The following is a 25309-nucleotide window of genomic DNA, read 5'->3' as shown; positions in this document are numbered from 1 at the left end:
TTAAACAGAATAAGCTGACCAAGAAAATCTGGGTGTTTACACGAATGCCCTCTCACCCTGCTGTATGTTGCAAGGGCAGTGAGCACCTAGAAAACTACTGAGTCTGTTAAGCTGGATGGGAAGAGGGATGAGTGGAAGAAGCAGGTGTTTTAAACCAGCCTTTGCAACTATGCGACCCCTGAGGGCTTTCTGCAATGAACTGGGATTACCAATTGCCTGCTGAGCCCATGTCTTCCTGCCTTGAACCTCCATTCAAGAAAACACGGACTTAAAATATTGGTTTACAGTAACTCTTTTGATGTTGATGAAAGTTGTAAATTCAAGGGGAAAACTGTGATGGTTATTGCCATTTGAGTCATACAGTTACGGTTGGCCTACTCTTAAGCCTCTGTTTACAGCTACCATCAAACTCATCATTTACAAGGTACAGGAGCACTTGGGTAGATTTGCCTTTTTGTCTTTCATGGTATCTAGTCCCATATTCCTTTCTACCCCCACCCTACTCTGATTTTCAGAAAAGATATTATTACCAAAGGTGTGTGAAAGGCATGCTATGCTGGCCATCAGCTTCAGCCTGGAGAAGCCATCCTTGAATCCTGTTAGTGTGTCTTAAGTTTATTTTGACAGTTGTTTTTCCCAGCCCATGAAGACTCAGTCCTTTTGGCATATTACTTTCCTTGGAAAGGTTTATGCACTTTTATAAGTAAATATATTTTTTAGGACACTAGCAAGAAGCTCAGTTCACAATTTTGATGCTTCTCCCACTTTACAGAATTATGCAAAAGAACTAAAAAAAAAAAAAAGCCTAATAGAGTGAGTCCTTCTTGACCCAGGTGACTGTGTGACCCACTGGGATAGTTTCAGCAGCTATAAAATTTTGCTGTTCCTAAGTTTTGTAGGTTGGGCCTCTGGGCACATTCCTTTCGTCTTTCCTGCCTATAAGTCACAGGGGTTTTTTGCTGATACTCATAGGGAACTAAACTGGGTACCAGGTGCTGCCTTTGTGTGACAGAGATGTAGGTGGCGGTCAGTTCTAAAAGAGAGTGCGTCAATTCCTGGCCATTCTCCCAGGATGAGGACTTCCAGGGCCTGGAGGACGGTGGCTTCTGTGTGACTGTTCCTGTGTTGTGGATAGACATACAGTGGGGCCTTGACTTACGAGTTTAATTCGTTCCGAGACCGAGCTCGTTAACTCAAATTACTCTATCAACTCAATGCAAAAAATCGGCCGAGAGACAGCTGGTATCTCAAAAAACTCGTTAGTCGGGACACTCGTAAGTCAAGGCCCCACTGTATCAGGAAAAGATCTTGTAACTTGAAATAAAGTCTCTGCAAAATCAGTATGTGGATGTGGGAGAGAGGTTGGAAGGAAAGGACTAGGATCTGGAAAGCTTAAGAACTTCTCCTTTTTCTTATGAGTTCCTTGTTGATGTTATGAACAGCCACAGTCTAAGGTCAGATTTAAAATACAAACCCACAGCGTTTTTTTATGAGTCTATTGGACGGCATTATTTGAACTGGCCTTCCTTGTTAGGTCACATATCATAGGGAGCTTGTATTGCCAGACGTGCACATTCATTCCCAAAACCTTTACCTCAAAAGAATGGAACTCTCATTTGTTTTCTAGGGAGGTGTATGGACAAAGGAATTTCTTGATTACAGCTTCAGCTTCCAACTGGGGTTGTTGCCTGTAACAAGGAGAGGGCCGTGGAAGTGCAGAATTAGAAGTCTCTCTCTTTTCTGGGGCCGTGTGTGATAGACATATCAGGAAAAGATCTTGTAACCTGAAATAAAGTCTATGCAAATTAAGTATGTGGATGTGGGAGAGAGGTTGGTAGGAAAGGTTGTGATTGCAGAAAGAGACATTTTCTAGATCTGGGTATTGCTGTCACAGAGTACAATGGGTTCTTGTGTGCTCCAGTCAGGAAAGTGCTACCGGGATCCAGATCGAGCCATTTCTTCATCCTGAAGGCTAGCTCTTCTGACGCCAGGACAGGCTATAATGCTAGGTGCAGTCCAAAGGGCTTGTCTTTCCGCCTGGGGCTCTACTTTGGATGTCAGTCTTCAGTGTACTGTCACAAGGCATATTTAGGCAGAACTACGAAATGTTCCTGCCAAGTGAGCAGTGAACCTGAGGGCTGGATTTTCCAGAGTGTGCTGACTCCAGGATCAGAAAGCAGCTCGCAATACGACCCCTTTTTAAATGTTTAGGCTGATGCTTCCAGTGGCTCCTCTTATAGCTCAACTCTTCATCTGTTATGTTGTGAGGTGGGAGCACAGCTGTTACCCAGATCACAGGCTCAGCTATAGTTAGTGTTTGCCAGTTTCTTAGCAAAAAAGGCATTTGGGTCTCTTTGGACCTTGACCGGGAAAGGCTGGGAGCCTCTGCCTCATAGGAGAGGGTCTGGGTGCCAGCCAGGCTGGACACCGTTACCCTTTAATGGTGGGCTGTTATTTATAAGTGATCACTTTGATGTTGAATTTCAGTCATTATTCTGTTGAAACTTTTTTTTATTGGCAACTGGAAGTTTGATAATTTTTATAGAAACAGAACATATATTTTTACCGGTTGCCAATTCTGGTTGGTCTCAGTGTTAGTTTATTAGTGATTACTTTCTGATTTTTGTGGTTATTGAACTCTAAAACTCCAAGATGAAAATTATTTTATTTCTTGCTCTTCAAGGAGAAAAACATAAAAATAAAGGAAATGCTTTTTCAGTTTCTCCTGGCCATAGATCTACAGCAGAAAACTTGATGGGCACAGCCTAGGCCTAAGCACCCGCAACTTTGGGTCTTTGGGCCAGTTTCTGCTTACAGCAGATGACTTTTGGGGGGTTATATTAGGTCAAATAAAACAAAATCATAAAAGGCTGAACCTTTGTAGCACCTCGGTTTCCAAAGTTAAAATAGCTGGGATCTTTTAAATTCAGGTTCTAATGCTAACTCTATGGCTTAAAAATGTTTTTAGTGAAATACTAAACATTTTTCAAATTGTGTATTGTTACAATGTCAACGTTTTGTCTTGATTTCGGAGAGGCTTAGAAGTAAGGAGGTCAGTTGGATACTCTGGCAATGATATGTCAGAGAGGAAAGTCGTTTGAAGTAGCCAAAGGAAATAGCTTGACTGAATCTTCTTATATTAGTGCTGTTGCAAACACTGTAGAAACATTAGGAGCCCAGGAATCTACCTGCTTGATTGGAAGGGGCAAGTGGTCTTCAATAAGGGTACCAGCAAATTAACGTTCCTTGGTTTAGGTGATGCTGAGGTATGGGAACAGGCAGAAGAGACCAGACATTTAAGATTTGGAGATACCCCCCAGCACTCTCCTTGGGGATAATGCAAACCTCATTTGTTTAGGAGGTGGGTGGGAAGAACAGGAGAGGTGACCCAGGTCTGCTGTACACTGGGAACCTTCATTTCCTCCTACCTCTGCTTGCGGTTCCCAAGTGAATCATTGCCCCCTCGTTGCCCATGGGGATCCTTAGTTCTTCTGGTCCCTCTGCCTTTGTAGTTCACAGAGTACTTTCTTCAGCCACTGCTCTGCTGTCGTGTGAATTTCATTCAGACTTGGTTAGTCACAATTTTGAAAGCCCCCCCCCCCCTTGCTTTTAATCTTCTGTTTTTATTTCTCCCATCTTGCAGCTATAATTGGTGACAAGGAACAGGGCAGTAGGAGGCTGACTGAAGGCAACACTCAGGTTTTTTGCTTGCTACTTGACCTTCTGCCTACCTGCCTACTCTTGTCTCTCTCCCCCCCCCCACCCGCCCCTGCCCGTCACTCTAGTTTTTATGGGAGTCCTAGGAATAGGACAGCCAAGTACACTGAATTCCACAAGGTGTCAGCCAAGAGTCACACCCCACCCCAGGGAATAAAAAAGAAATCTGCAAAGGGACAGATGCACCATCTTTATTCTAAAAGAAAAAGCCCCCTTAGATTTTATTACTAGGAGGCTCATTTTTGGGACTCCTACTTACAGGTGACCTTTTATTCTATAATGAAGAAACATCCTAGGCAGTTTACCATAAAATGGTACAGTGTTTTCACTCTGAACTCAACACTAAGTGATAATCCTGCCCTTGATTGTGAACCTCAGGAATGTTTAGTGCTTGGATGGGTTGTTCGGGAGGCAGGGTTGTTTAAAAAAATTATTGAGGCATATTTTACATATAATAAATCCACCCATTTCAAGTGTTAAATTGAATGATTTTAGTAACTTTCCTGAGTGGCACAGCCATACCCGTAACTGTTTTAGAACATTTTCGTCCACCCCAATAAGATCCTTCATTTATTGCACAGTAATCCCTGTTCCCAGCTCTAAGTGACACTAATTTCCATCTCTATAAACTTGCCTTTTCTGGACATCATGTCAATGGAATCATACAAAATCTGTTCTCTTGCCTCTGGCTTTTTTCACTTAGCATATTTTGTGGTTTATCCATGATGTTTAACTTGTGTTGGTAGTTTGTCCCTTTTTATTGCTATAGTATTCCATTGATAGATATACCACATTTTGTCAGCAAGGAGTCCTTGAAACTTGGATTTCAACCTCCCGTGGTCTAAAGGAACCCTTAGAACATAGGACTCTAGGGGAAGGTGCTCTTCACGTCAAAGGAACTGCTTATCAGAACCAGCTTTGTTACCAGAAGCTCAAGACATTAGGAGCCTAAACTGCTGCAGAAATTTTTATAGTTTTGCAACTTTTTTATAAGAAACTCTTTTGCTATCTACATGTCAGCACTTTTGAAGCATCTGGTAATTAATTTATTCTGAAGTAGGAGTATGTGTTTGAGTGGACAAGAAAGTGAACCATCAGTAATACTGTGTTGGAGATTTTTTTCCTCCCCAACTGGGTAGGGGAGTCTCTGAAATTTCTAAATAGTATCATCTCCATGACAAGGTGGAACCTTTGTTCAAGATCATGCTGCCTTCGTTGGACAGATTTTGGGGAGAGGAGGACCACCATCAGAGGAGGTGCAGAGGAGAAAGTGCAGCTTGTAGAACAAGAAGCCCAGAGGTCTGTGCATGCCCCCCCCTTGGTGTGGGTGGTGAAGCGTTGATGGTGTCCATAGGCAGCTTAGCACCTCCAGCAGGCCCGGGTCTTGACTTTGGACCTTGATCCCTGTTTCAAAGTGTTTAAAAGCTGTTTTTGTCTCTCCCCCATAAACATTACATGGTGGTTATTAATACTTCTTTGGGGGAGAAGCAGGGCTTTAAAATAAATAATTTTCATAAAAGTATCAAAAATAGGAAAAAAGTTACTTTAAAAATTTTGCTATACAAACCAAATGGCAGCTGTTGAAAATATTAATAAAATGAGAAAAAAATGCATTTTCTGGCAGTGGAACTCTTTTTCCTAAGGTTGGGTCATTATATAATCGAACTATACAGGTGGTGGTATACGTGTGTGTGTTTGCGAGAGATTTTTTTTTGTCTCAAGATTGATCATAGTTTTAGTTGTATAATTTTCCATTCCAAATAGTGTTATAATATTAAGCATTGCCCTGTGTGAATGCCACCTTCTCCACTTCCTTTGTGTTTTCGGTCTGAACTTGTTTGTTTATAAAGCTGACATACCTCCTTCCTAGGGCCAGTGTGACAATTAGACTAAATTTAATTTCAAAATACTTCCTTAATATATGGTAGCAATAGTGGTAATACTATGTACAGCTCTGAACAAACAAATTGTAATAGGAAAACCTTGGGTTTGAAGGGAAACTGGATAGCTGTTATTTTTCCTGTTTCTGGGCAAAACTGACTCTTATCTAGTAAATAAGGATTCTGTATCTGCCTTTCAAATATTGAACAAGTTTGAGAGCCTGCTAGGTCCCAAGCACTGTCCTAGGTGCCAGTGCTACTGTGGTAACAACCTATGTGCTGGCACTAAAAAAAAAAATCAGTCATGATGTGCTCATTGCTCTGCTCGAAATCCTCCATTGTCCAGTTGGAATAGCAGAGCCTAGACCAGGGGTGGGCAAACTTTTTGACTCGAGGGCCACAATGGGTTCTTAAACTGGACCGGAGGGCCGGAACAAAAGCATGGATGGAGTGTTTGTGTGAACTAATATAAATTCAAAGTAAACATCATTACATAAAAGGGTACGGTCTTTTTTTTTTTTTTTTTTAGTTTTATTCATTTCAAACGGGCCGGATACGGCCCACGGGCCGTAGTTTGCCCACAGCTGGCCTAGACAGTGGTAAGAAAGATAAGGCTTCTATTTTAAACTCTTCACCATAAAGTTTTAGATTCTAAATCTAAAATACTGCTTGATCTTGACATGTAAAAATGTTCTCCAAAGCTCACTGCTCGTTAACAGTGTTACTAGGTCAAAGAGATATAGCAAAGGCAGTTCCAGTGTGTCCCTATTCTCTTTGCCAGCTCTTTACCAGATGATGTATTAGACTTGCTGAGAGCTGGACCCCAGTGGGTTGGGCCACAGCTAGATACAAAGATGTCTGGCTGTCCCTTCGGAAGGGACTTGGCTTGAGTTCTCATTGCTCAAAGCTCCACCTTACTATGTTGGGCAAGACCTGTTGGAATGAGAACTGCTGCCATTCTCTTACACACTATGAAGTAAGTGTCATCTGACTTGGGAAACAAATATCAAGTCCCCTAATCGGAATTCAAAAGCTGTAGGGTAGCGCTCCCTCAAATGCAGATCCTGGACCTCTGCAGCAGAAATGACAAAAGGTGTTCAGAGTAAAGGAAAATTCCCTATCTCACCCTAGCTGGTTTGAGCGTCAGCCTGTGGACTAAAGGGTCCCAGGTTCAATTCTGGGCAAGGGCACATACCTTGGTTGCAGGCTCCTCCCCAGCCCAGGCCCTGGTAGGGGGCATGCAGGAGGCAACCAATTGATGTGTTTCTTTCACATTGATGCTTCTGTCTTTCCCTCTTCTACTCTTCCTAAATAAAAATCAATGGAAAAATATCCTTGGGTGAGGATTAACAAAAAAAATTTTAAAAATAGAAAATTCCCTATCTGATCTTTGACCTATTGAATCAGATAACCTTATAGAGGGGGAAGAAAACAGAAATCTGGGTTTAAAACAAGTTCTAGAATAACTGATAACATTGAGTTTGAGAACTGATATCCAGGATATAATCCATGCCTTCTAACAGCTTACACTCTCAACACCTAGAGAGGTAGCCACTATTAATCAAGGACTTCAGCCTTCACTAAGCAGTATGGTCAGCAGAACAGGAAACTTTGGGCTTGTCAAACTACATTATCCAAAGGACAGGAATCCTGTCTCCTCTTCACTGATGTTCACCTTTCCCAGTGCTACACAACAGATGCAAAGTGTTGTGCTGTAACCAGAGCCAGGCTATCCCAGAATAGGTAGGCACCTAGTTAAATTGTATCTAGTTGGCCTTGGATCTCAGCCATCCTCATAACCTCTCAAAGGACTCATGCAGAAAACTGCAAAATGTGCTGCTCACCCCTAAGTACCAATCCTCCCAGATGAGATTTGCATCCTGTCCCCTAAATTCTATGTGGCACTCTCAGGAGAGGGTGTGGTATGTCTAAGGTCATTCCCGGTAATGTTTTGCATGGAGAACATTTAGTTCCACTGAAATGCTCTGGCAGAGATCATTACCCACTTTGACAGAAAATTGAGGACACAGGTTAACCGGCAGCAGCATCAGGAGTATGCTAACACTGGGGGAGGGGTGGCACACAGATAAACTGTAAGTCCAACTGCAGGCCAAGCACCTGGGGGTGGGGCTTTAAACCCTGGGCTAAACCCATTCCGTGAGCCCTCTGGGCCACCTGCAGGCAGGTGCACTGAATGTACATAGCAAGTGTGCTTCACAACACAATCCAACTGGGGAGTGGGTAAAGTGCATTTATTTTCTCTCTGTTTTTCCTTTGGAAAAAAAAAAAAAAGGAAAAGGAAAAAAAATCCCCCTCCCTCCCAGCACCCATTGTCCACTGGCCACGGCGGGGGTGGAGCCAGGGCCAGCCCCCTAGGAGAAGGTATAAGAGTAGAAGGCAACGGCATTGACACTGTAGTCCAAGGGGAGGAGGTGCCCGATGTGTCTGGCCCCGAGGCTGGCCCCGCCCAGGGCAGAGGAGTGATTGAGCTTCATCAGGGTGAAGCTGGAGAAGGAGTTCTGAGCCTGGATCTCTCTGCCCTGGGTCAGCGCCAACAGGAAACCTGGAGGAAAAGAGGGCAGAGGACAGATGAAGGAGACCAATGGCCTGTGATGGAGCCCATGGTGGGGACAAAGAGCGAGGAAAGAGGCCCGCGCCCTGAGGCATTCCCGTACAGGTCCTGGGGGACCCACATGCCAAATCCCACCAGGTGTGCACCAGTGCGTGAGCCCAGTAACGACTGGGGAACTGGAGCCAGCTGTCCCCGTGCCCGATGCCGGGAGCTCCAAGGAGCAAGGGCCCTTGAGCTACTTCAGAACCTAATGGAACCAGAGTTGCCCAAGGCAGCAAGGGCAAAGAAGGCCCGTTTCTTTCCTTCTGACTAGGACACTGTTGAGACCAGGGATGTCACCACACGCTGGTCTGAAGCTCTGATTTTAAGTTATATTTGTCTTTAATTTTAAAAAAATGGAGTTATTTAATAAATCCTTTGGAAAAGAACATCTTTTAAGAATTCAAAGAAGCTGGATGGGACCCTGTACAAGGGCCCCCCAGCAGACTGAAGGCTGAGGGCTGGAGCTGAGGCATCAGTGGCCTCCTGGAGCAGAGAGCTTTCCTGAGCCACCTCTTCCCGCACCATCCCTCACCCTTGGGCCCCCCCAAAGCCCCCCCCCCCCCAACCCCCAACACACACTCACCTTCCTTCAGCAGCTCCCAGCTCTTCCACACAGAGCCCACACACAGGATGGGGAGGCCAATCTCCCCTTTGAACAAGACCTGGCCAGAGAGCAGAAATGGACAGTGGGGGTGACCAAGTCTCCGATGCTGAAGGGGATAATCTTAAAACCAGCGCTCCCTATCCCACGTACACGCCACTAGTTGAGAGCCAGAGGTGAACTCAAGGGGGAAAAGGGGGAGGAGAGGAAAATAGGGAGATTCACAAAGGCAAGGGGGAGAGGGGAAAGGAAAAAGCATTGAGCAGCAACAGAGGAAGGAGCAAGAAGAGAGGTAAATGGGCAGAAACATGACTGAAAGGGAGGAGCCCGTTACCACATTGAACCAATGCTCTACATATAAAGAAAGATCACGGACCAGCCACAGGCAGGAGGCACTGGACCAAAGAACTTTTTTGTGTTATAGACATTCTACAAAATTTTTCTCAAACCCACGTTTTCATTTAAAATCATATCCAATTTACAGGGTTCGATGGGACTGTCTCACCCCTCGTGGGAAAGGGCCAAACCTGGCCCAGCAGCTCCCACCTCAACTCACCGGGTCAATCTCAGGCAACACCGCCACCACGTGCCTGCCCAGCATCTCCCCAGCCTTCCTGAAGATGTACCGGGAGAGGGGGTCTCCCTGCTGAGCACCTGGGGGAGGGGAGGAGGGGGGAGGGGTGAGTTCCCAGGGAGCTGCCAGTGCTCAGTTCCCGCTCTCTGGTGCAGGGCAGCAACAGCTAGGTCTAAGTTGGGAATGATGCCCACTTCAGGGCATGTAGGCAAGTCGGCCTCCAAAGCTGCCACTCCACCCTTACTTCCCCCACCCCTACCAGGCCCTTCTCCCTAGGAAGGGTGTCCTGGATGGAGGTGGCTCGTTCTAGGCACTTGAGAAGGGAAGCCCCCCAGCAGAGAAGCACCCTGGCCCCGGGCTCACACTCCTGCTTACACGGAGTTATGGAGTCTGTCCCAGAAGGTCTCGGCTCTGGGGACCCAGGACTCTACGTGAGCAGCTGGCTGGTGCTCCTGACAGGACCGCCCCCCCCCCCCTCCTTCAACAGTCTGCTATTGGTCAGCTCCTTCCCAGCTCTGTTCTGAAGGGGCCTCCTGCCAGCAGGATCCTCCAATGCCCTGAGGCTGCAGGAATCCAAGTTAAGGAAGTGTGGACCGTACAGTGAAGAAAGAGTGGCGTGCAGACAAGTAAGCCCTATGGTTCAGCTACTCCTGACACCCAACCAAACGTGCCTAACCGCTCCAGGATCCTCTAGTTCTTTGGGTATCTTGGTTTTAAAAAAGTTACAGATTTGCCCAAAGGACAAGTGCTTCATAAATTTCTCAGAAACGGACATACAGCCTGCACAAGCCACGATAGCTGCCAAGAGAAACAGGTAGCATAAAACAGCTGTCAGTACAACTGTGTGTCCTGCCTCACCCCAAGGCCCATGATGGCAGAGAACTGAGGCCACTTGGTCAAAGGGAGGTCAAACTGGCTTCCAGTCCCCATCTGAACCTTCCTCCACTACGGCCCCCTTCCCACCTGGGGAACAAACCCCGCCCCACCTCCAGTACCTTCTGCAATTTTCCGGCAAAACCCAGCAAACCTGGATTTATCAAAGTCCCTATATAGGTGTACGAGGATTCCTAGCCGGTCTGGCACCTGAGAGGCAGAGAAAAGGTACAAGATAGTTGTCAGAAGCAAAGGAAAATCCTCAGTCTGCCCATTCAAGGTGACCTTTCTCATGTCTCTACTGATTGAAAAGGTGGAACGTTTGTTCTTTTAAGCTCTAGAGCAGTGGTTCTCAACCTTCCTAATACCGCGACCCTTTAATACAGTTCCTCATGTTGTGGTGACCCCCAATTTCATTGTTACAAATTGAACATAATTAAAGCATAGTGATTAATCACAAAAACAATATGTAATTATATATGTGTTTTCCGATGGTCTTAGGCGACCCCTATGAAAGGGTCGTTCGACCCCCAAAGGGGTCTCGACCCAAAGGTTGAGAACCGCTGCTCTAGAGAGAAAGCAAGGATTTGAGATTTCTCATTTAAGAAAAGTTCTTTATTCTCCCAACACAAGCTCCATTGCTCCTTACAGATTAGTTTGGACAGAGCACAGGTCTCTGCTCACCAAAGTGTGTTCTGTAGCTCCCTGAGGTGCTCGTGAACATATTTATTTGATCAAAGGACTCCAAAGACTACTGCACACTGTAACCCCCCCTTAGAGATTCACAGTGCACATTAGCAAGTTAAAGGCTCTGAGAAGTCCTGAACCAAGAAATCTATTTGTTTCCCCCAAACTTATTTGGCCACAGAAGGTCCTTCTTCTATCCCAACAAACTTAACAAACCAGAATACCTCTGAATGTCCTGAGGAACCAGTGATCCCCCAGATTTACTAAGATGGAAGAAGAGGGGCTAAAATTTGAGCTCCTACAGCAATGTATTACTATTATAAAGAGTACTTATTTACTCTCTACAATGACCTTATAAAATGACCAAAGGATAAGAGAGGGAGTGGTAGATATATCACTGGGATTTTGAACCAGTTGCTGAGTCAGCATACCTTACCTCCACTTCCTATAGCAGTTGCTATTCCTATTCCTCAGCTTGGCCCAGGCCAGTTTCTCTATAATCATTAACCTATGAGTCTTGAAAATACAGGGCCTACCTCCTATATTTCTAATCTCTTTCCCAGGCCCATCCCCAGCTCACCTAAGTGGCCCTCACCCAGAGAGATGTCTATTACATCTATATTCTCTTCCTTCTCCCCTTCCCACCTTTTACCTCTGGCTCAGATAAACTCAGCTATTTCCAAACCCACTACAAATAAGCACAGCTGAGACAAGAAGGAAAATCAATCCCCGATAGCCTGGGTAGGAGGCCACACCTCCCTGAGAACTCTCCCAGTCCACCTCCTAATGCCTCTCCTCCCTGACCCACACAGGCCGAAACAGCTCGCTGTCTAACGTATCTGTTCGGACTTTACCCCTGTCTCTGTCTGTGAGCACTGTTTCCTGATCTCACTCTGCACTCCTCATTCCAGCTTAGAATGTCATCTGCCTTCACTACCTGCCCAAAATGAAGTGTGGCTAACCACCCATCCCTAACCTACTCCTCCCTCATGCCTGATACCCTCCTGGAGTGTACCGCCATATCGATCCAAATCCTGTCCTCACCTATGACTTCTCTATCCTCTGGCTCTGACCCACGACTCACCCCGACTTTCCTTTGGCTCACCCAGTCCCTCTCTTGCATCACTCCTGCTCAGTCTCCCACTGCCCTACCCCAGGTGTGCGTGTGTACCAGGGGCAGGGGGAGTACCTGGAAGTAGCTGAACATGGCCTGTTTGACGTAGCCAATGTCATGAGGCGCTGCCTCCAGGTTGTCGATGGAGTCGAACACTATTTTCACTGCCTGGTGTGCAATCCAGTAGGCTGTGGAGAGCAGAGAGGGCTAGAAGAGGGGGCAAGCTCCCCAAGCTCACAGGGAAGGAACCTCATACATAGACAGCGTTGGCAGTCAGCATGGATACTATAGTAAGTTAGGCGCCCCGATTCCCAGACAGGTGGCCTCTAATTGAACTGCATCTGACAGATCACATAGGGAAAGCTGGAGGGGGAAGACAGAACAGGTGACGCTGTGTCACACCAGCTGCTAGGAACTGGACCCCAAGGGCCCCTATGAAAACCTACACCTGCTGCCTATAAAGATGTGATAGCGGGAGAAGCTTCTATATCCCCTTCCCGTTAGCAGATGAGCAGAGCATCTCCTGGCCTCCTTGGCCTTAACCTTCATAGTGTCCATTCCTCCCCAGGGCTCCAAAGCCAACACACATAGTCAACAGCTATTATGCTGAGGCATGAACCTGAATCCGGGGTGCATATCACTGCTGAAGAGCAAGGCAGCCACTTGTCCAGCATTTGCATCTCTACACTCGGTCACTGTTTTGTACTCAGGACCATCGACTCAGGAGCTGTCCCCAGAAATCCCCAAGGGGTCAGCAGGTTGAAGGCAAGAGAGAAGATTGAAGAGCTGCAGGCAGGGAAGGTCCAGGACCCTGAGCCGGGCCCAGTCGGTGAGAGCTCACCTGAGCCCTCGTCCCCCATCATGTGGCCCCAGCCGCCGCAGCCACTCTCAGAGCCATCTGGGTTGATGAGCCTGCAGTTGGAACCTGTCCCAGAGATGAGCACGATCCCACCTGGGGAAAGGGCACAGGGGGCTCAGTGTGGCCAACGCACTGCACACAGCAAGCGCACAGCTTCCAACTGAAGGAAGGACAAACGCCAGCCTGGGCCAGGGATCGCCACCCAGCCTTGCAGAGAAAACTGAGCTAGTTTCCTGCTAAGGTGGGGGACCGCTCTCAATTACATACAGCCCTTCTCTGGGGACAGAGAGAATAGGAGCCTGTGTCCCCTTGCCCAGCCAGCCTTCCAGTGACTGCCTGCTTTACTGAGTACCTACTATATGCCAGGAATGGTGCTGGATCCTATTCACAGTAATAGTCAGTAGCCTAAGCCACCTTATCAATATGCCAATCTTGTGGTACCAAGGCTTTTTACACTCCTATCAGAGCTCCTCTTCCTTTTTTTTTTTTTTTTTTGTTTCTCAGCATTTACTGCTTTCCTCAGCCAGCCTCAGGACCTGCTTCCTTTGGGATAGTCTTAGGTCTTGCTTCTCATCAAGATACCCTCTTGTCTTCCCTCCTGTCCAGTCTTTGCACTGGCAGAGACTTAAGCTAATTAAAGGGGGATGGGATATGATGGAAGTTGCCTTCCAGATATTTGCAAGACCAATTCTCCCAGCTACATCTAACAAGCTTTCCCAAGAAAAAGTTCTCAACCTCACCCCTCCCTCCACCTCCTCACCATCCGGCGTAGCTGTGGCGATGGAGCCAGCGGCATCGGTGGTGATTACGTAGCTTTCGCTCAGGTAGGGAAATCGGTCCCTCAGCTCCTCCATCAGGATCCTCACCGCGTCCTCCTGCTCCCCACCGCTCAGGGATAGGCCCTAGGCCACGGGGGAGGCGAGCAAGCAAGCAAGATGTAGACCCAGCTCCTTTCTCAACCCCCACCACTCCTGCTACCTGCCCCCTGCTCTCTACATCTGGGCCTTGCTTCTCCAGCCTGTCTTCCTTCCACCCCACGTGCTAACCCCTTGGAAGATTGTGGCTGTAGGAAGAACCTGGACAGGAAATGGACTGGGGATTCAACGATGCCAAGTTTGGAGCTTAGGATGACAACAGTGCCCTTAACAGAAAAATTAGGCAGAGGAGCAGGTTGAGGAGAGACAAGCTTGGTCGGGAATACATGGGGTTGGGCTGTGCCTGCAGAACATCTCACTGAGGATGTGTCCAGGGAGAAGCCAAGGCTACAGCACCTTGGGAGAGAGGCCTGAGCTGGGAAGAAGAGCTCACTTAGTAAGTGCTCATGGGTCAGGGTCTCTGCCAACCACTTCAGAGTGTGTCATGTCATTTTACTTTCCCAGCAACTCTGAGGCAGCTACTGTCATCAGCGCTTTCCAAACGAGGGAAAGGAGGGTCACAGAGATGCTGAGTGACACACCAAGGCCGCAGTGGCTCCCCAAAGCCCGGTGCTCTTCCAATCGTTATGGCTTGTAGATGACAACTGAAGCCACAAGAATAGGTGAGCTCATGCAAGTTTCTAGACCAGAGAATAAGCCTCCAAGGTCTTTACCTCTGAAGTCAAGGTCATCGGACTCATCTACCTCAAATGCGCTTCCTCAGCGTTGCTGTGACTCATCTCCCAGGCTCTACCCCAGACTCACCAAGCTTCGTAGAGGCACCAGAGGATCCACTCCTGCTTTCTGCTTGGCCCTGCTCACCATCTCGTTGATCCTCTCCACACACTTGTCTGTCCCGATCAGCTGGCCCCAGTCAAGGGAAGGAGGAGTTACAGAGGCCTGCACACCTGTGCTGCCCCTACAGGCTGCTACCCCTGACCAGGAGTTACAGGGAATAAAACCACAACCAAGCCCCTCAGTGTGGCCTTTACCCAGTGGTTTGTGCTGAGTCCATCCGCTTCTGCCAGGATCTGCCCATCCTCCGAGAGTAAAAGAACCTTGGACCGTGTTCCTCCCCTACAGAACACAAGTCTTGCTCAGAAAAACCTGAAGGTACAGCTAAGCTTGTGCAGTCCCTGTCACAGAGCCAGTGTGATAGAGACTGCTTCAATAAACCCAGTCACCATCCCCAAACGCACCCCCGTGGTTTGGTGGCTGTTTGTGCTCCTGGACTCTAAGAGAGGTCCTGCTCAGCTTCCCTAGGGGACATCCTACTAATCCTGCAAGGCCCTACTTATACATCAGCTAGTCCTTGAGACCTCTGGCGTGTGGCGCACTCACACCGCTCCATTAGCTAAGGCAAGTCAGTGCCTCCATAACTTTTAAGGATTCCTCTGTATTGAGTGTATTCAGTGTTTTTCTGTCTGCCCCTCACCAGACCACAAGTTCCAGATAATTTATCCTCACCCCAACACTCACTAAATGTGACGAAAGAGAATGGCACATCTCTCTGCTTCTCACAAAAGCTAAAGGCTGCCTGTCAAGATCCAGCCCCAGCTGCCAAGGTCTTGAAGACACCCTGGTGAGAAACACTGACCAGGTGGCAGGGAGTTTATAACCACGTAAGCAACTAAATGGTCAAATGCTTACTCCTGGGGGAAATGGAAGTTTGGAGGGAGGTCTGTGGTGGTGTGATGTATGTTTCTATACCGATCAGTACTTTTGAAACTACCAGAAGAGGACACTGAAGACCTGCTGACCAAACTAAAAAGTGACAAGAAGTTTCAAGGGGAAGTTAATGCATGAGATTCAACACGGAAAAGAACCTCTTGACAAACTGGGGCGGAGGGGGAGGGGGGGAGGTCATATGTTATACATATAACAGGGATGAATCCAAACTCTTGTACTTAGGTTTTTGTTGTTGTTTGTTTGTTTGTTTTTAAAAAAAAAGGGCAATAGTTACAGGATGGGGAAGATCAACTTTAACAATGCATGTGAAAAAAACATGGTGGGGTCCATGCGTGAGCAGAGATGTGGCTGCCATATAAGTAATCCAATTCAGATTCAAAAGTGCCCTGGCTGAGGCAACAGCCACCTCTATTATGCTCTGATTTGATGCACCCGGATTCAGAGAACGTTGTCACTGGCAGGAGACTTGGCGATCATCCCCTTCATCTCTCTTCTCACTTTATACACAAGTGGGAACTGAAGCCTATACTGGGTAAAAGTCTTGCCTCTACAACAAGTCCAGGGGACAATCTTCTGAGCAGGAAAAATGCAAGAATAACAGGGCTCTTTCCAGGGTCAGGAGCCTGGAGGGACCAGGCCGGGCTAGCACCCTGGTTCCAGCGGCCCCAGCTCCCAGACACCCTCTGGCAAAGATCTCCGTCCCGGCTTCCACCCACTCTCCCTCCCGACCCGCCAGGCCAGCAACTTCACACCTGACACCTGTTCTGTAAAACCCTCCATGGGGTCGGGAATGGGGAACAGACGAGTGGGTCGTTCCTGGGGAAAGGGGCGTGGTCCCGCCGTGAAACACAAAGGAGCCCCCCGCGTCCCGCCCGCCCCCCCCCATGCCCGGCCCCGGGTGTGGCCGTGGCACCCGCAGAGCCCCGGCAGGACACGCACCCGCGCGAGCAAAGGCACCGCCGCGCGTGCACAGAACCTGCTCTGCAAGGCCCCGCAGCCCAAAGTGGCCGGTCTCGGAGGCGGGAGGCCACCAGCCCGTCCACGGCCTTTCTTCCGCCCCGCCCTCGGGCAGGGGCTGGGCCAAGCCGCTGGCAGGACGCCCCTCCTGGGCTCCCGCCACCCGGCCGCACTCACCCCTCTACACCCCCGTAGAGCGCGGCCATGCTGAGGTTGCCGCCGCCGCCGCAGATCGCGCCGTCTGCTACCCGCCCGCCCGGCACCGCCCCGCGTCACGTGGACGCCCGAGCGGCCAGTGGACACCCGTGCGCGCGGGGGGCGTGGCGCCCGCTGCCGGGGCCGCAGGCTGGCCCTGCCCGGGCGGGACTCCCGGCTGGACGAGGGCGCTCCTCGGCGGCTCCGGGCCCCCAGGCCCCGCCCCAGCGCCTGGCCCTGCTTCCGAGATGGGCCCGGGATCCCCGGCGGAGGAGCCGGACCCGCCGGACGCGCCCCTCGGCCCCGGAAGGTGCTGGCGGCCCCGCCTCGCGCGTGCGCACTGCCCGGGAGCCACGTAGACTGTGGCCCAGCTGCGGTGCGGGACCGACACCCCCTCCCCGCGGGTATGGGGTCGGGTAGGTGCGCACCCGGGCCAGGGGTGTCGCAGCGCCTCCAAAAAGTGTAGTGTTCCACCCACCACCGGGCTGGCGATGGCACAAGTGCCACGTGCACCGGGGACCCTCCCGCAGACTTGATGCTGCGCGGGTGTGAATACGCATCCCCTGGGGACTCCAGACGCGCTGGGGACGGAGGGCAGCTGGAGACTGGCCTTGGCCTTGGCCCGGAGAAGGGCGTTCAGTTCAGTTCTTGGAAGGTGGGGGGAGGGGAGGTATGTGAGGAAAAAAGTGAAGATAGGGAATATTTAAAATAGACACATTTTAACCAAACTGCTTAAATTATTAACATTATGAAGGTTGAGGCATGAGAAAAGAGTTCATTCTTAATTCTAACTACCCTGGGAACTTAAACTTTTTTTGAGTTTCCCAATCCTGCATCAGTGCCTGGATATACATCTGGACTTCAGGTAATCCTCTACCCCTGAAGGACTCCCATGCATGCCCACATGACATCCGTTATCCAGACCACTGGGTGCGACCAGGCCTGACACCCATTCTCTGGACCATCTGGCACCTCTCCTCTGGACTGCCTGGCACCCATCATCCCGACTGCCTGACAGCTGTTTGATAACCGTGTGGACCAGACCTAGGACTCAGAATGCAGGACTGATAATTCTCAAGAATATATATTTTTTACTAGAAGAACTTTTAACTTTTCTCCTTTGGGATACTTCTGGGGTTTTGCCTAGCTGTGTTCCTAGTTGCAAACTCCAAGAGCTTTGAATAAATATAATTTACTAGCGAAGACTCCAGGCTCTTTTTGAGTTCATTTGACAAGGGTATTTGTGGGGACATAGACTTCCAAACAAAGTAGCAGGTACAGCTTTACAAGCGTTTTGTTGCCCTCCAGCCACCACCCTTCGAAGGGGCAAAAAAACTAGCCAGATCAAGCTGGGGCTCATGAGGGGCAGCTCTGCTGGGCAGGAGGGTGGTCAGTTGCCCTTGGCATCTCTTTGGGAACATTAGTCTCTGGGCTGGTCCTTCGCAGGGCAGTTCTCAAGCTAGCCTGTCCCCAAACCCCAATGTGTCTGTCATCTTCTTATAGAGAAATCCTGCACTAGGAGCCTCTTTCCCTGATAGCCATCTGGGTCTGGCTATGCTTTGGTGTAAACATTTGACATGCATGTGAGTTTTAAACGGGAAGAGAGGAGTCTTCACCTCATTTCTTACTTATTTGGGGTGCTGAAACACTACAATGTAACCCCCAGAAGTGATGGAAAACTAAATCCCTATGTCATAGAGACTATCAGAGAGAGGGGTAGGGTTGTTTTATGCCCATGTATATTATTTACACCCATAGCACCTCAGAGGTGAACGGTGCTTGATCCAGCACACACGTATTTTTAGAATGACTGTGCCGCGCCGGCACAGCCAAGGGTGATCCCGAGTGGGAGTGATGAAAGGATTAAGAAAAGACAGACATGAGAATGAAAGCTGGGTCTCGGTGGGATGCTGCTCCCCTGATGGACAGCGCCCACGCCCACAAGCCGTGTCTTTATTTTCTAGCAGGTGCCACGAGGCAAAGTAAGGGCGTGATCACGTTGTTTACAACATTCTCGTGGGTTTCAGTCCCACTCCACTACATGCACCTGAACTCTATCACTCAGGCAGGTGGGGCCACGTGTTCGGACCACAGGCTCAAGCTCACAACTATAGCTGTTGGCTATAATTGTGCTGGGAGGGCTCTGCCCCCCAAGCTGGGACTTGCACGTGGCAATGAGAGGACTGTGCCCTCTCATCTGTCCAAGGCTTGAACCTGTCCAAAACACTGGCCGCACCCCACAAATGACACTAACTGATTCTGGTGGGATTGAACTGGGAGTGATTTTTGAAGAGAAGAGATTGTCAGTGAGTTTTGAAAGAACTGTGCCTTTCCATGCACTAGAGCAATGAGTCTTGAAACTTGTAGGGCTGACAATATTCTAGCTTGCCTCTGTATTGCTTGTTAGAAAAGGAAGCCAAAGAGAAAGTGTCAAGTTTGAAGACAAGGCTTGAGTTCACCATTTACCAGCTGATGACCTTGGGTGAATTACACATAATTGCTGCTGCTTCTGCTCATCTACAAAAATGGAGATGCTAAGCATCTGCCTAGTCAGGCTGACACAGGTTTTAAATATCAAGAGTTTGGGAAACTGTGAAGCACTGCAGAGACCTTTAATTTTTAGATGCATTACTGATCAGTGTGTGCTGTCTGACACAGCAGCCACATGTGACTATCAAGCACCTGACGTGTGGCTAGTCCCAAATGAGATGTGCTAAATACACACAGGACTTCAAAGATGTAGCAACCAAAACAGAATGTAAAAATAGCTCCAATAATGTTCATGTGAATTACATACTGAAATGATAATATTTTGGAGATAGTGGGTTAAAGTGACGTATTATTAAAATTAATTTTGCCAGGCTGTTTTTATCTTTTGTAAACATAGCTACTAGGAAATTTCAGATGACACATGTGACACATATTTGTGGCTCACAGATTTCTGTTTTACAGTGGTGGGCTATGTCTTGTCTCCTATCCATCCAGACCGGAATATTTCAGTCCCTGAACAAAAGTATATAAGAGAGCTTTCTAGAACTGAGATGTATAACGTAGTATTATTATTGATAGTGTTATTATTGATCTTTTATTCAATGCCATTTCTTCTTTAAATCAGTCCTATGCCATTACTGAGTTCATAAACAGGCACTCATTTGATCCCTCCTAACACTATGAGAAAGAGACTTCTAACCACATATTACAAGTGAGGAAACGAAGGCTCCAAAATCAAAGTAACTAGCCAAGGCTCACACAAATACTAGTTGTTGCTTATTACGGGTATGTGTAGTTACTGTAACGGGAAGGAAAGATGGGAAAGATGTTGCAATGCAGACAAGTGCTAGCCTCCAGATAGCTTTGTCAGAGTTTAAAGCCCTCTCTGCAGTGGGATTGCAACACCCCAGCAGCTGCTCCTGTGATGCTCACGAGGTTAGTAAAGCCCTCTAAGAATCTGGAAGTCTTGTTCTTTGCCGCCATGCCTCCAGGGAGATCATATTTCCATGGGGATAGGGGAGCAGGTACAAGAGACTGGGAGAAAACTTCCCTTCCAAATCCACTTATGATTTGGGGGCAGAGGACTTCCACAGGTTTATGTTGACTTGGTTCATGAAAGCACAGCCACACCTCTCTTTTTCTTATATATATTTTTATTGATTTCAGAGAGAAAGAGATAGAAACATCAATGCTGAAAGAGAATCATTGATTGGCTGCCTCCTGCATGCCCCACACTGGGGATTGACCCCACAACCTAGGCATGTGCCCTTGACCGGAATCAAACCTGGGACCCTTCAGTCCATAGGCTGACGCTCTATCCACTGAGCCAAACTGGTTAGGGCCACATCTCTTTTACTCAGCACGATGTTTCTAGCACAGGATAGTAGATCCACAAATAGTTTTGCGAGTGTTTACAAGCTATAAAGTGCTGTACCACAACCATAAGAGTGGTAAATGCCCCGCTGTGAACAAAGGAGACAGCTAGCAAATTCTATGGCAGAGACAACTTGCAGACGTTGGGCTTTTGAAGAAAATAGAAGTGAAAATTAAGCTGGGCAAGCAGGAGTTGGACAAGAAGTTAGCGGGCCTCAAAGGGATCCGGCCCTAATGTGTCCTCGGGGGGAAGTTGCCAGTGCTTGAATGGCCTTGTGCTGTGCATTAGGGTAATTTACCAGGCAGGCTTGTTATGGCGAGATGAAAGGGAGGGAAGAACTGGAACAGGAAGGCATTAGAAGGCTGGGGCAGTGGCCCGGGCAAGAAATAAACAAGGAGCCCTGACCGGTTTGGCTCAGTGGATAGAGCGTCAGCCTGCGGACTCAAGGGTCCTGGGTTCGATTCTGGTCAAGGGCATGTACCTTGGTTGCAGGCACATCCCCGGTGGGGAGTGTGCAGGAGGCAGCTGATCGATGTCTCTCTCTCATTGATGTTTCTGACTCTATCCCTCTCCCTTCCTCTCTGTAAGAAATCAATAAAATATATTAAAAAAAAAAAAAGAAATAAACAAGGAAGTGATAAGGGACAGGGAAGAGCAGAAGTCACGGGGATGGAGCCAAGTGGGGTCATGTTGACCTCTCTGTCGATCTGGGGTCCGAGCAGAGACACAGGGGGTGGAGTTGGCTTTCGCACAGTGACAGAGAGAGGAGTGTGGGGCTGCCTCACTAAGGTCGAGTGGGATTCTGGGGCTGGTAACTGTAAGGCGAGGGAAGGACTCTCCCACACCCGCAGGACTGCCACGCGTAACCGAGAAAGGGCGGGGGTTGCACGGGGGCCCCAGAGTCTACAAGCAGGTGCAGATCACTGACTATAAGCAGTGTGCCCTTCAAGTCTCCTCTGCCTTGAGCTGAAGTGGTTCTGAAAGGTGTGCGGCCTCCCAGATGGCTGCCAGTAGGGGATGGGCAGGGACCCCTCTCAGAGCAAGTCACCACCTGTTCCGGCAAAGCCGCTACCCAGGGAAAGGGCCAGTGGAAGGGCAGTTCCAGAAGCAGACAGGCCTTAGCCAGGAGGGTGCCCTGAAGGAGCGGGTATTCAGGACAGACACCTCTGGGGCTTGGCCCCCTGGAGCTGAGCCTGCCTAGGGCCCCCTTAGCAAGCACTGAGTGTCTGCCTTTTGGCATATGGTGAGCAGCCAAGCCTTGGACCGGGTCAGGGCCTCTGGGGGAGGCCATACTGAGAGAAGGGTCAGTCCCTGGAGCCTGGGGAAGGGAGGGGAGTAAGGAAAGCAGAGGCTGGGAATTTACTCCAGGGCAGGCAGCTGTCCTGCCTGGCTCTGCCACTTTCTGTATCCCAAAGACTCCCCTACCTCCTGCGCTCCCTCCTCCCAGAATCCTCAGGGGCTGTAGCCCCATCCCCAACTTATCCATCCCAGCGGCCAAAGCTGAATCTTTGTATGAGAGACGGCACCTGCTCCCACTGAGCCTGACTCCCTCAGGACCCTCCTGAGGATGGGCCCCTCTACGAAATCCGGGAGTGGGGAGGTGAGAGGGAGGGCCTGGGAGCAGCACCCAGTGCACCAGCTTCTGAGCATCCCCACCTGCCTAGCCCAGAGTGTGGCCAGCCTGGGGGTGGGCACACGTGGGTCTCACAGACTGGCTGGGAGGCAAGGTGTTAATCCTGGAGAGTTCAATAAGAAGCCCAGAAGTCACGAGGAGGCAGTAAATGCGTACAATGAGGACTGCATGGACTCTGGGAGCAAACAGGAAACCAGGGAAGACAGGGGTTGGCTTGGGCTGGAGCACTCGGGTAGCTTCCGGCAAGAGGGATGTTAAGTGTGTCCTGAAAGACTGGCAGGGACTGGATCGGCAGAGAGAAGGGGCAGGGAGAGCTCTGTGAGTGAAGCAAGGGCTGGGGAGGAGACTCTGTGTTGGGAGGGGGCCAGGCGGAGCAGGGTTCTTTAGGGTTCCAGAGCCATGACTCACAGTGTCTTGCGTGGGGGTTAGGGGAGGGCCAGAGCTTCCCTTCCCTTCTCACCAGCTCAGGAGACCTGGCCAGTGTGGCCTGAAGAGCAGGAGATGAGGCGGAAGGGAGAGGAAGGGCTGGCCAGGAGCTTTGTCAGTTACAGCGGTCCCCCTGAAGGGTGCCCCCGGGGGTCTCAGGGCTCCCAGGCTCCTTGGAGCCCATCCCTGCTGTTTCCGTCCCAGCTAGGAAATAGCAAGACCAGTGGTTTGGTTCACTCGGGACTGAGGAAGTTCCTGGGATGTAGGACTTTCAGCTGTGAAAATGGGAGGAATTGTCACCCTATGAAAACCTCACTTCTGGACAAGGATCCTGGAGCACGTCTGAGGGAGTCGCCCAGACATCCATGATGGCTAACATGACACATGTTTTTAGGAGGAGAAGTGTTCCGTTGTCAGTGTTATGAGGTTGTCTTCCGTGAATTCAGGAGAGCAGGGCTTACATGTGACAGCAGATGACAGAACAGAGCGTTACTCCACAGGTCAGCCAGCCGTGTTCCCACACTGCTCCCGTAGGAGATGTCAATTGGCACCTCCAGAACAGAGGGTTCCTGGGATCCTCGGGAACGCTGAGTCCTCTACAGTCCACCCGGGCCTGCCCTAATCTGGAAAGTCCTGCTGCTCCAGAGGAGAGAAACCTGTTTCATCCTGCTGACTGGCACAATAAACACGCTTATTTGCACAGAGGGAGTCTCTCTCTCAAGAGGTATTAAGTAAGTTCCCAATAGATCTCCCCACCAACATGCCCCCCCCACCCCCAACACACACATACCCCAAATTTTCTCTTAATTCCAGTTTGGAGGACTCTGGAAGAGAATATACATCTACAGGGCACCCACTTTATTGTCCTAGAAGCCCTATACCAACTCAAAAATCCCACAAGCAGACTTTAAGGATAACCCAGTTGGAAGTGTAATTTCTATTTTTGTTCAATTTCTCTCTCTCTCTTTTAAACAATCCACTGGCTTTTTTGTCTGTTTGTGTGGTTGTTTTTGTTTGTTAACCTTCATCTGAGGATATTTTCCTTAGATTTTTTAAAAGAGAGAGTGAAAGGGAAGGGGAAAAAACGGAGAGAGAGAAAATCAATGTGAGAGAGACACATCAATTAGTTGCCTCCCTCATGTGCCCCGACGGGGGCCGGGGATTGAGTTTCTATCCACTGAGCCAAATCAGCCAGGGCTCCACTGGCTTTTACATGCTGGGCTCTCACCCTGGCTGGTTTGGCTCAGTGGATAGGGTGTCGGCCTGCGGACTGAAGGGTCCCGGGTTCAATTCCAGTCAAGGGCACATGCCCAGGTTTCAGGCTCAATCCTCAGTAGGGGGTGTGCAGGAGGCAGCCAATCAATGATTCTCTCTCATCATTGATGTTTCTATCTCTCTCTCCCTCTCTGAAATCAATAAAAATACATTTTAAAAAAATGCTGGGCTCTCCAACTTTCTGAGATACCTCACCTGAAGGCCTCAGGCCTGGGTTCTGTTTCCCTCTGGGATGGAACCACCAGTAGCCTCGGATCATTCTGTGGACCCAGATCATGTCTGCGGGAGGCCCAAGCCTGGGGAAGACTGACAGAGCAGTGCCCTCATGGGGGGAGGATGGGGCTGGCATCTTCCATTCCACCTCCCTCTTACCTCCTTTCCTGTAGCAGCCAGAATCCTCCCCCAGATCCTGGGTCATTAAGTTCTTGGCCTTTTCTGTCTCTAAGGAGGAAGGACAGGTGGTTCTCAGCTCTCCAGACCCAGAGCAGGTGCAGACCCACCAGGGGGTGTTGGCCAGAGCCTCTCAGGGCCTTCCCAGCACCCTGCCTCTCTCTGAGGCCACCGGAGTTGTTGAGCCGGTGGATTTTTTGGAGGCATGAACCAACCCCCTAGCTGGGCCACTGGGGGGAAAAGGGCAGGAGAGGCATGCCCAAATCATGCCCAAATCTGCCCTGACCTCTGTCCCCTGCATGGGGCAGCTGAGACAAGAACATGGCCACAGGTTGCAAGACCAGGCCAGCAGCGTGGGAGCCTTCCTGGAGGAGGCAGGCTTTGAGGTTGTCTTGAAGAGCGAGAAATACTCTAGTGCCAAACTGGGAAGAAGCTTTAGCCCTGGTAACACTGCAGGGGCACACGTTAGGCTGGAGGCATGAAAAGCAAGAACAAGGTAAACTACCTCCTATAGGAAGCCAGATCTTGAGCTTTCTTGTGGCTCAGGCGCTGCCCCATCCTCCACCCTCCAGCCCCACTGGAAAGGAAGTCAGGTAAACCAGCACCCACTGAGGATCCCACTTGGCTGAGGACAGCCACGTATCCTTCCCCAGAACCCTAATATCTCAGCTATGGGTGTGTGATGGCAGTAAGCTGGGGCAGCTGCCTCTACTCTGAAAGCAATCCACTGAAAATGCCTGCAGATGGGGTGTCCAGGGCATAACAACATGAAGCTTAAAGCCCTGGCAGATAGTATAAGCGGGGATCAATTGTAATATTCCAGTTCATGGTATTTCTCTTCCCCCCTCCGAGACCCCCCAAACTAGGAGATGTGCACTTTAAGAGGGACAGCAAGGGCTGACCTAGAGGTTGTCCTTCTCATGGTGGCCTCAGGCACTGTCACAGGTTATGCTTAGATATTTGGGCTGGGGGCCTTCTTCACACCCTTGTAGCACACCAACCTCTTGGGCAAATGCCCACCCCAAGGCCAGTCCTGTTTGCTGAGC

General features: G+C 49.4%; 1 protein-coding gene across 1 annotated transcript; it reads right to left on the bottom strand.

The window, feature by feature from the left end:
* Positions 1-7828: 7828 nt before the first annotated feature.
* On the bottom strand, positions 7829-16759 carry NAGK (N-acetylglucosamine kinase). The gene is made up of 10 exons (XM_070429434.1): positions 16657-16759; positions 14826-14910; positions 14599-14697; positions 13680-13821; positions 12902-13012; positions 12136-12248; positions 10382-10469; positions 9369-9466; positions 8795-8873; positions 7829-8160 (listed from the first exon to the last, which is right to left on the bottom strand). The coding sequence occupies exons 1-10, from the start codon at positions 16683-16685 to the stop codon at positions 7970-7972; spliced, it is 1035 nt and encodes a 344-aa protein (XP_070285535.1). The 5' UTR covers positions 16686-16759; the 3' UTR covers positions 7829-7969.
* Positions 16760-25309: the final 8550 nt, after the last annotated feature.

This window comes from Myotis yumanensis, unplaced genomic scaffold (genome assembly GCF_028538775.1).
Source record: "Myotis yumanensis isolate MYYU_CA2020_CCGP unplaced genomic scaffold, mMyoYum1.0.hap1 SCAF_11, whole genome shotgun sequence".
NCBI lineage: Eukaryota > Metazoa > Chordata > Mammalia > Chiroptera > Vespertilionidae > Myotis > Myotis yumanensis.
Note: the sequence above shows the minus strand (reverse complement) of the source record. Positions and strands in the feature narration are given on the sequence as shown.